This window comes from Ceratotherium simum, chromosome 12 (genome assembly GCF_057802395.1).
Source record: "Ceratotherium simum simum isolate JZ-2026a chromosome 12, ASM5780239v1, whole genome shotgun sequence".
In the NCBI taxonomy this organism is placed as follows: domain Eukaryota; kingdom Metazoa; phylum Chordata; class Mammalia; order Perissodactyla; family Rhinocerotidae; genus Ceratotherium; species Ceratotherium simum.
The window spans coordinates 21,185,277-21,197,732 of NC_141911.1; the positions used below are offsets into that span (position 1 = coordinate 21,185,277).

The window sequence follows — 12,456 nt, forward strand, 5'->3', positions numbered from 1 at the left end:
CTAGTAGAAAATAAAGATTAATATCAATACAATCTTGGTCTGGGAAGACTTTTAAGGTTAGCATTCAAGACAGAATGCAGAAATTAATAGATTTATTCATTTCTTAATAATTTTAAATTATAAAACCAATCAAACTAAATATGATAAACAGAATTTCATGTCTTCTTTTTCAATCCCTACATGTTTTCTTGCCTTAATGTGCTAAGACTTCCACCAAAATGTTGAAAAAGAAGTAGTGTGGTAGATAGACATACTTGGTTTTTTACCTATCTCAAAAGAAATACTTTCAGAATTTCCCCAATAATAATAGTATTTGCAATAATTTTTATTGATTCTCTTTATAAGATTAAGAAAGTATTTTTCCATTCCTAGTTTGCTCATGGTTTGTTGTTGTTGTTAAATCATTAGTAGAGTTTTTTTCTTAGTTTAATTGAGATATTCATTTAATGGTGTTTGTATATATGTACACATTATATATACACACATACTTACATACACAAACATATATAAATAATATAGAATACATATATATACATATACATGCATATATATGCATTTGGAACATATATAAATAATATATAATACATATACATATACACACACATACTTAAACAAACATATACATGCATATACATATGCATTTGGTTTGGTAATTTTGGGGTGATTTTACATTCATATTCAAGAGTGAGTCTGGGTTTAAATTTTCCTTTCTTAAACTGTTCTTGTTAAGATTACTATCAAGGTTTTACTAGCCATATAAATAGGAGAGCATATCTTCTTTTTCATTCTCTGGAATTGTTTACATAACATTATATTTATTTCTTATTTGGTTTATGGGTAGAACTCACTGATTAAGCCATCTGAGCCTGGATTTTCATTGTTGAAAAAAATCTAGTAATTAAATTAAATATTAGTTTGATTGCTTTGTGGTTATAGGATTATTCAAACTTTTTATTTCTTCCTAAGTAGCAACATAGTAAATAATATTTTGTAGTAATTTGCCCATTTCATCTACATTTTTTAAGTTATTGGCATAATGTTCAAGATATTCTTTTATTCTCATTTTGGTATCTAAAGCACCTATAGTTATAATAATCTTTTTATTCTAAATATTAGATAATTGTGCTTTCTCTGTTAATCTTTTTTTTCTTGATTTCTTTCCATCCATTTCCCCATTTTTCTAAGTTATTTCAAAGTACCAACTTTGTTCATCGTTTGTATCATGTTATTTTCATTTGTTAAATTTATCTTTTATTTATTACCTCCTCCTTTAAGTACTTTTCCATTTATTTTACTGCTCTTTTTCTAGTCTCTCTACATAGATGTTTACCTCATTAGTTTGGGGTATTTCTTATTTCCTAATGTGAGCATTTAAGTCTGTGAATTTCCTTCTAAGTACTGCTTTAGTTGCATCTTACAGGCTTGCTATTCAGTATTTTTGTTGTATTATAGTTGAAAATAATTTCTAATGTTCATTATAATTTCTTCTTGGCTGAACTGAATATTTTATGCATATTTCTTAATTTTAAAATGTGGGGGATTTTTCTAGTTATCTTTCTGATACTGATTTTTAACTTAATTTCATTGTGTCTAAGAACATAATCGGTATTACCTCAACTCTTTTAGAGCATTTACCGTTTCTTTTAAAATTACATCATTCAAAAGATTCCCAGAATTTGAGCAATTTCCATTATAAACTTGCGAATTTTTGTAGTCTCTTATTTGAGGAATCAAACAAGAATAAAAATAAAGCAAATTACATTCAAAAGAAGATGAACCTTTGCACTTATATGAGACTAAAAGAGAACTCTGGATGGTATAAACTACCTTCTCCCCTGGAGTCACAGAAACTCTCCAGATGCAGTGTGTATAAGAAGGGTAGCCATTTGGAAATCCTGGGGAGGAAAGGTTGCCATTGGATTCTTGTAGAGTTTCTCCACAAGCTGAAAGGAAAAAAAGATACATATATTCGATTTTTTTAAAAAGATGACATGCATATTTCCTGAAAAACATAAGATCTCATTCTTTAATTTTTGTGGAAGACATGAACTTCATAAATAAAGCCTTGAGTTTTTTGGTGTTAGACAAGAGTATATATTTGCATTTTATAAGGATTTTTCCTTTCTAAGTAAATTTCTTCTTATGTCTCTCTTACCAGAATTTCAGCACACTTAATGGTATCACTAGGGCTAACCATAAAATAACATTATGAGATAAATAATCAGGCATTCATAAGATTGTTCCTTATGGACACCTTTCTAATTCATTCTCAGGGAGCCAGTAGCCAACTTACAGGTCACCCTTATTCAGACTCAGGACAGTGGAGTATTTAGTTGATGTGGCTCTGGGACCACTTGAAACATTCCATTAATATATTTGTTGTAAATTGAGACTAAGTTTAACAGTGAATATCACATCAAAGTTGAAAAAAAAGAAATCTTAAATAATAACTAAAATATAATCAATAAAGGTGGTACCAAAATGTCATATACAATAAAAATTTTTCTTAAAATAAGCCCCCCAAAACTGAAAGATAAAAACATCATGAAAACTTCAAAATTTCCAACAAGATGTGGACATTTATTTACTCTCTCATTTCTGTTGATCATAAGATGAAACTGCTGGAAAAGCAATTATATTTTCCCCTTACTAAGCCTGTCTAATTTCTTGGAAGTAATTATCAGTCATCTGAAATAGCAAATTATCAGCTGCACAGCCTCAAGATCTGTGTGATTGATGTCTCTAGGGCCATTTCAACAAAGGCACAGACAGAGTGTAATTAGTTCATTGGTTCAGCCAAGGTTAGTGGTCAGAACCACTCCATAATGGGTTTTCCTGTTGCTTTTCTAAGACATGATATGTGCTGCATGAACCTAGGCTGCTTTAAGTATCCTTAATTCAAGAATAATTCCTCTGCTGCAGCCAGTCATCTTCATAATCTTCATTCAACAATTTGAAAGAACAGTTCTTTCTCTCTGAAAGAGACTAAATCAAATTGAGATATTACCATATTATAGAGCCATAGCTACCAGCAGGTGAACTCTCATCTCCTCAAATCCTCAATAAATTATAAATGGTTCTGCATATCTTCAGTTAAATGAAGACAGAAAGATGATGACTTTGAAAACAAAATAGAGCTGTAAAAACAGTCTGATACTATATAAATATTTATTTAGAAACATAGATATGTTTGCACAACAAAATAAATTTAAAGTAGGAGTAAGCAATATTTATTCAGATGAGTAGGCGGATAAAAGCAACTTTAGAGCAAAACAAAGATGCTCAAGGTCAAAAATACATAATTCAGCACTTTCCATGAATCATCTGGGGCCCTTGATAAATGTAACATTACAAGAACCCTTAGAAAAATGAAAATTTGTTAAGATTTTATTAATGCGAACCATGTACTTCTAAGTAGGATCAGTTTAGATGCTAAATAATCATTTGAGAGTTGAATGTGTTTCAATGAAAAAATTATACTTCATGGCAGTTTAAAAATAAATTCTGTAATGATTGAAAACTACAGTAAGCCACAGAGAATGCTGGTACTGGATGTCCTAAAGCGGAACTAAAATAATTAAATATATTTAATCCACAGATGTACACAAACAACACTGTTCTGATAAGGTAAAACAAAAAAACTCGCTAAAATTAAAAAAAAAAACCAGAAGACAGCATATAATTCAAATATTAAATAAATCTATTATATAGCACCTGTTTATAATGCAAAAAGTGCAGACACCTATAGTCAAGTTGTGGTAATCATTCTGACACTTAACTCAGTAAGTGTGGTTCTCCCAGGCTACCCGATCCTTACTACAGAAGATGTTTCATCACTTTTCCCGGCCATTTGTTGGTTAAAGCTCAGATATAAAAAGCAAAGTTTATTATTAAAAGAACTAAAAGAAAATTAGCAAGGAAAAAGTGGCACTACTAAGTTAAAATGCATAGTCTGTCCCTTTACTCAGCAAGATACGTGGATGAGAAGACACAGCTTGAGTCATGGCAGTGCCACTTATTAATTATGTCATACAAGTAAGTGTCAAAGCTTCAGCCTCAGTTTCTCTTCTGTAAAGTGGCTATCTCATTAACATACACTTAATAAAGTTGCTTTGTAGAGGTCAAATGTTATTATGCCCTGAATCTTCTTTTTAACCCTTAGATATCTCTTCCACAGGTAGAAAGACTGTGGTCTAAAGCGTTTGAATGTGTCCTTGAACTACAAAACTCAGTCATATTTAGGAGAAGAAAGGCATAAAGAAATATACACAGGCAAATTATTATTATCACTGTCCTAATCAAAATTACTCTAAAACCCAACACAATACAGAAGTTAAACTACTATCTGTGCAGGAAGATGACATGATCTTATACGTATAGAACCTTAAAGATGGCACAACATAAAAAAACTGTTAGAACTAATAAAAAAATTCAGCAAAGTTGCAGGATACAAAATCAACACACAACAATCAGTTGGGTTTCTATACACCACCAACCAACAATTTCAAAAGGAAATTAAGAAAACAATCCTGTTTATAATAGCCTCAAAATAATAAAATACTTGAGAATAAAATTAACCAATGAGGCAAAAGACTTGCACACTGAAAACTACAAAACATTGCCGAAAGAAATTAAAGAAGACACAAATCAATGAAAAGATATCCTGTGTTCGTGGATTGGAAGACTTAATATTGTTAAAATATCCATACTACCCAAAGCAGATTCAACACAATCGCTGTCAAAATCCCAACGGCATTTCTTGCAGAAATAGAAAAAACAAAATCCTAAAATTCACACAGAACCATAAAAGCTGAATAGCCAAAACTATCTTGGAAAACAAGAAGCTGAAGGCCTCACACTCCCTGACTTCAAAACATACTACAAAGCTACAGTTATCAAAATAGCTGGATACTGGCATAAGATAGGCATATAGACCAATGTAGAATAAAGAAGCCACAAATAATCCCACACATATACAGTCAACTGATCTTCAACAAGGGTGCCAAGACTACACAATGGGAAAAAGACAGGCTCTTCAACAAATGGTGTTGGGGAAACTAGATATACATACGCAGAAAAGAATGAAATTGGAGGGCCGGCTCTGTGGCTTGGCGGTTAAGTGCGCGCGCTCTGATGCTGGCGACCCGGGTTCGGATCCCGGGAGCGCCCCGAGGCACCACTTCTCCCTCCAACACGAGGCCGGGTCCCACGTACAGCAACTAGAAGGATGTGAACCTATGACATACAACTGTCTACTGGGGCTTTGGGGGGAAAAAACTGAATAAATAAAATCTTTAAAAAAAAAAAAAAAAAGAATGAAATTGGACCCTTATCTTACACCATACACAAAAATCAACTCAAAATGAATTAAACACTTAAACCTAAGACCCAAAAATATAAAACTTCTAGAAAAGAAATAAGTGAAAAGCAGTGAAATAAGTGAATAACAGTAGTCTTGGCAATGACTTCTTGGATATGACACCAAAAGCACAAGCAATAAAAGCAAAAATAAGACAAGTGGGACTTCATTAAACTAAAAAGCTTCTGTGTAGCAAAAGAAACAATCCATGGAGTGAAAGGCAACCTTTGGAATGGGAGAAAATATTTGCAAATCATATATCTCATAAGGGGTTAGTATCCAAAATATATAAGGAACTCCTACAAGTTAATAGCAAAAAAACAAATAACCCAATTTAAAAATGGGCAAAGGACTTGAATAGACATTTCTCCAAAGAAGACACACAGATGGCCAACAAATATATGAAAAAATGCTCAAGAATTGCATGCATCAGGAAAATGCAAATCAAAACTACAATGAGATATCACCTCACACCTGTTAGGATAGTCATTAGCAACAAGCAGAAAATAACAAGTGCTGGCAAGGATATGGAGAAATTGGAACCTCTGTGCATGTTGGTAGAAATGTAAAATGTTTGCCAGCCACTGTGGCAAACAGTGTGGAGTTTCCTCAAAAATTATAAATATAACTACTAAATGATCTAGCAATCCCACTTCTTGTTACTTACTCAAAATAATTGAAAATTGGATCTTGAAGAGATATTTCCATTCACATGTTCATTGCAGCATTTTTCACAATAGCCAAGAGATAGAAACAACCTAAATGTCCATCAATGGATGAAGGGATAAATAAAATGTGGTATATACATACAATGGAATATTATTCAGTCTTAGAAGAAAATCTATCACATGCTACAACATAGATGAAACTTGAGGACATTATGCTAAATGAAATAAGTTACAGAAGGATGAATAGCACATGATTCCACTTACATGAGGTTTCTAAAGTAGTCAAACTCATAGAAGTGGAAAGTAGAGTGGTGGCTGCCAGGGCTTACGGGGACGGGGAACTGGGGAGTTGCTCAGTGGGTATACAGTTCCAATCATGCAACATGAAAAAATTCTACAGATCTGCTGTACAACAATACGCATATAGTTAACAATACTGTACTGTGCAAATAAAAATTTGTTAATAGGGTAGATCTCATTTTATATGTCTCTTACCAAAATAAAAAATAATTAATAATAAAAAAGAACTTAAACTTCTAAATACTCTATCATATGATCCATCTCACTTTTGAATCAGGTAATTTACATATATCTTCATTCTTCCAGAATATAAAATTGTGTTTAAATTGTATATATGCTACTTGGATTGTGTGTTGTTGAGCAATTATTACAAACTCTTGTCCTTTTAATAGCATGGTTAAATTTACAGCTGCCTACATTTCCATCTACAGATATTTTCCCCATCAAATGTCTGTAACATCCACCAAATACCAAAGGTTAAGAGCTTTCCTTTCTCTGTGTTCTATAGGATCACATTTATAATTTTACTAATGCTAAAGAAAACATAGGTAGATATACAGAATAATTTGTATTAAATAAATCTCTTCCCTCAAAATCTTGACAAACTCTAGAAGGGGGAAGAAATAAAAATGTATCTAATAATCTTTGTATTACCTCCTTATTTTTAATTAGGTGGCTCCCTTAAACTTTTAAATATAATAAATAAAATAAAGGTTTAAAATGATTTTAAGATAAAGGAATGTTAAAAGGAACCCTATGGCTCCCTGAAATTTTAAATAAAATAAATAAAATAGTTTTAAAATGATTTTAAGATAAGGAAATGTTACAATGAATCCTAAGTCATCTGAGTGATAAAGGTGAAATTAAGTACCGAAATATTTTAAAATAGACTTCAATAATAACTGCCTAGCCAAGTCCGAACCATCCCTTGTGATGAAGCACAGATACCCACTCCAAGAAGCCTTCCTCATCCAGTGTGCAGCCCAACCCCTCTCAGAACTGCCTTAGCATCCTTTACTGATGAGACTTACTTCCTCACCATGGATATTATCTGTTTGGTCCCCCAGATGCTAGGCTATTTACATCTATAGTCTGTGATTCTTTTTCTGTGGCCATAACACCGGGTGCAGTGTCTTTCACGTATTAAAGCTGACTCATCATTTATACAGCAACTATATACTGAGCACCTAATTTAAATCAGATTCAGAATTCATGATGAAAAAGCCCAACTCCAAACCCAAAGAAGCTTATACTCTAGCGTGGGAAATTATGGGTGAACTGATGATTATAGGAGTAAGAGACACAGACCAGGATCAAATTTACCACCACGGGAGTCCTGGGAGACCAGGGAGTTTTAAAGTAGGAGGTGACGTAAGAGCTGAATACTGAATATGAGCTAGGATTTAGCCAGGAGGCAGTAATGAGTGTTGTGGCTGCAGCAACAGGTAGGAGGCAAGCATACCATGGTGCCAGGGGCGGAATGAAGTAGAGGTGAGAAACTAGGCTGTAAGGGAAACATCTAGCTGTAGGAAGTGAGGCAGAGAGAGGAATGAAGCAAGGATGCCCTCCACAGTTCTGGCTTGAGCTACCTACTGGATGATCTATGTGTGGGACCATCCACTGAACTAGAGAACGTTTTCAGGGAGATAAATAAATGGGTCGATGAATAAACGGAAAAAAAATGGCTAAATTATTTTTTTGCAAGTTGGCAATATGCAAAATTATTTAAAATTTAGCCAAGAATTGTGTATATACAAGCACATATAGAAAGGATATTCTATCTGGGACCTCAGAGAATTATATCAGGAACCCAAACATTAATACTCTAGGTAACTAAAAAGAACCTCATATCAATTTTAAAGATAAATTTAATGAAACAGGTGTTTAAAGCAATGTAAAGTTTCTAGTATTCAAACTCCATGTGTGCGGAGACTGGTCTTCCATCTCTACAACTCCACACAAATGTGCATCCATAGACGTGGATATTCTGTATGCACTGTATGTATACCAAAATTAAGAACACATATATGTGGGCTGGCCCCGTGGCTTAGCGTTTGAGTGTGCGCGCTCTGCTGCTGGCGGCCCAGGTTCAGATCCCAGGCGTGAACTGACACGCCGCATCTCCAGCCATGCTGAGGCTGCGTCCCACATGCAGCAAGTAGAAGGATGTGCAGCTATGACATACAACTATCTACTGGGGCTTTGGGGGGGAAAAATAAATAAATAAAATCTTTAAAAAAAAAAAAGAACACATATATGTGAACATAGATCGTATGTGTGTTCATGTGTGAATACACATATACTTTTATATAACAAGGAAGATTCTAATCCTCAGAAGTCCCTTTATTTTTAGATATCAATTTATTTTATATTTTTCCTAATTTTACTGTGTTATCTGACCTACTTAATTAACGAAGATTTACTGAGAGAACACTAGGGTTGATAGTTGGTATAACTACTAAGTAGTCATAAGCAAAAGGGTCACAGGACTACAGAAAAAATAGATTAAGAGAAAATGCAAATAAAGATCAGCGACTGCATCAGAAGAGTTAAATTAAGCAGTTTAAAAATAAAAAGGGAAAATAATCCTAACATTAGATCAAAGTAGAGGAGAATACCTTTAGAAAATGAGTCACAAGAAAAAGAAGGCCCAAAAGAAGAGAGAGAGCAAGAGAACAAATTAATCATTATAAAGAGAAGAAGATACACTACAACTCATACACGCTAGAGAGGATCTCCTTCTAGCCAACTGCTAACTACTGGGATAAAGGAAAGACGAAGGGTGAAATGACGACCCATTCTCCGCCCCCAGGTGGATGTTTCTTGTTCTGACAGTGTAGGATGCAAGGGATTGTAATGTAGGCAAGTAGCATTAGTGGGTGTCATTTAAGATACCTTAATATTAGAAAGGCCGTCAGAAGAACACAGGATTGGCCTTTGGCCAGCAGTGTCAGAAACCTATTCAATCCCAGGGTTGAGCAGCTCTCGCTTTCCTTCCCTTCCTTTTCCTTTTGGGCCTATGTGGTCTAGCAATGCATGGCTGGGTCTTCTATCAGTAGAGTGTCAGGGCTGCAAAGGGTCACATTCTTTCTTTACATAACAATGCCTATGGAGACTTTTCTTGCCTGCTTCTAAAAGTACTTCTAAAAACAAGAGCAAGGAATGGCAATAAAAACAATTCTAAACTAAAAGAAACTTATCCTCATTCCATCACCTTAAAAACACAACTTTCTTCCCATATGGAGCCCTTTCATGATGAGCATGTACTGATACAAGTAACTGAGGTTTCACACACAAAGCTAATCTATATTTTTGGCATATATAAGTAGATAAATATAATAATGGATTACAAGTTATTTATCAGCTAAAAAGTCCCACACAAATAAATTTATATTGTTTTAAGGGAATTAAAAATACATACATTTTTAATGCTGTTCATCTTCTGATAGATAAAAACACATTTCCTATATTATTAAAGGAGGAGCAACAGTATTTACAGTCTGCTTATTACCACCTGTCTCGGAAACTTGCCCTCTTGGACTCAGGGCCCCACTTATCACAGACTATAAAAGCCACTACCTTGCATATATGTGTGAACCGGGTCACTATTCCTTTCAAGATTAAACTCTGAGGAATAGCTCTATAAAACGCAGATCTAACAGAGCTTTGAGCATAAACTGATAAGGAGTAAAAAAATGGAATGAAAGTAGCCAAATACCTCTGATTGGCTCTCTTCACCAGAAATTTCTAACAACAACAACAACAAAAAACAACAAAACAAACTCCAAAGGAATACTCAGGTTTATATTCCTCTCCTTTCTATATTAAAACAAAGACATAACCAGATCTCATTTGATAAACTTTTAGTCTCTTCCTAGCTGATTCTCGGATAAATCATCCTATTTAGATTTCATGTACAGTTATGGATCTTTACCACTATTCCATTGAAGTACGTGGAGTTACTGGTAAACCTACCACATCAGTGTAGCTAAACTTTATTTGGTTTATGGTAAGTCTATTTATATCAATATCACTAGTATTCCCCATTGCAAAGAAATGAACTTTAAATACATAACCATATGTAGCTCAAAGCTAACAGCTTCAGAGAGAGAAAGACAGACACACACACACTCACATACACACAGTGGCTGAGAGGGAGAGAGAAAGAAACTGAAGAGAGAGAGACACAGAAAAAGGGAGAAAGGGAGGGAGTTTTTGGTGGGCATTAAGAAGTCCAAGAGAGGAAAAAGTCATTCTCAAAGACTTTGAGAACTAGAAGTTAACATATTTTTATTTTTTTAAATATGTACTTCTATCTTTTAGCTTTCCCTTCCTCCATGCAATTTATAAGCTGTAATAAACTTGCTTTTTATACTGCTTTAGAAACACAAGGTATCTTTCTCTTAGATGATAGTGCCTTCATGAATGTAGTTTTACTGTATTAACAAAACAATGTACACATTAATTATTATTATATTATAAGTAACAAAATGGAAAAATTATACTTCATTATTTTCCTGTTAATAACTAATTTTCAAGAATCATAGGCTGAAAATTAAACTACAGTGTCATAAGTTTGATTGCTTTCTGATTCCTATTGATTAACTTTCCACAATTCTACGTGCAGATGCATCTCCTGTGTGCTTTTCAAGTGTAATGTATATACATATATATTTAGAGACACAATCAAAACGGTTTTATATGTGAACTATCCATTTATCTAGTTGCCTCCTATCACATAATCTTTCCCAAAATTTTCTACTTTGAAATGAAAAAGTATAATATATCCAATACTACCAGAAATTAACCAAGGATGACCCAGGACTTTTGTTTTAGTGGGGCCATTTGCTTATAAATTCATCTTTCCTGTGGAAATTTAGATTTAAAAAAATACCACACATGTATGTGTATTTTACATACAAACATAAAACATTTTAAAAGGCATTTATGCAAATATGAATAAAACTTAAATAAATATTCATAAAATAAACTGATGTATATTAAATTCAATACATATTAAATCTTTTGATATACGGAATAATTAAATAGAAGTATGTTTACGTACAAAAGAAAACATTTTAAAACTTACTCTCAGTATTGAATCATTAAGATGTAAAAGGTTTTCAATACAACTTTAAATTTAAAAAATCTCAAATGTCCTTCTGAAAGGAGCTAATACACCTAAATTACAAGAAAACTAATTGTTACCACAAAATTGGAAACACATAATTTCTTACAATTTTCCTTAGCAAATCTAATCTTAAGGGAGAGAAAACCTTTTCTCTCCACAGAAATTTCAACAGAATCCATCAGGTTGAATCAATGAATTAGATGCCATCACCCATGCTGAACTGTGAACTTCCCAGCTATTTCCTGTGCTTCTTCAACCGACTCACTCTCACTTGCACTTGAGTGTTGATCTGTTCAACAAAAGGGTTTTATACTGCATATCAATGAGCAAATATTACATTTTTGTGAGTGAATTAGCTAGCCCTCTCCCGAACTTTATAAAGAAAGTTTCCTGGACTGACGCTAAAAATCATAGTAAATTTAATTAATATAACTTCCCAATAATTTAATAATATAAACAAATTTTCAATGTAAGAATCTATGTAAAACTTCAATCATTAATATACCCACCATATCCCCAATTTTCTGCAAAAAATATTAGACTAGCAGCTGATTAAAACTTTTATACTTATTTTACCACTTGTAATCTTAGTATCTAGAACAATATTTCCAAAAGTGAGTTCTACAAGTAAGCATTAGGTAAAAGGAGGTTTCCATGGAAAAAAAATTTTGTAAAAGCTGTGTTAAGCAAAGTTAGATATGTTTCTTGACATAGGATATTTCAAAGCATTTTGAGCATACAGGAGGTATATAGAGTACGCAGCATTTCCAATTTGGAAGCAGGCTCTTTTTTCTTTCTTGGACCAATAAGACACTAGTGTTCCCTTGGAACATTCTTATTAAGACCTTCCATTAATCTTTTTTTCACAACTTTATCCAGTAGCAAAACATACAGTAGCTCACTAGCAACATGGTTAGAACTTATTTTTTGCAATGAGGTTATAAATTCCAATTAATAAAATTTGTATACCATTAATGACGGTGCTTGAAAGAAAAGAT

The 12,456-nt window shown here is 33.2% G+C and overlaps 1 protein-coding gene across 1 annotated transcript in view; it reads right to left on the reverse strand.

The window, feature by feature from the left end:
* Nucleotides 1-12,456, reverse strand: part of TLL1 (tolloid like 1) — a 196,513-nt gene that overhangs the window by 71,847 nt on the left and 112,210 nt on the right. The window contains exon 9 of the mRNA XM_004433468.3: nucleotides 1,828-1,943. Coding sequence (XP_004433525.1) covers nucleotides 1,828-1,943 — 116 coding nt within the window. The remainder of the gene's footprint in view (nucleotides 1-1,827; nucleotides 1,944-12,456) is intronic.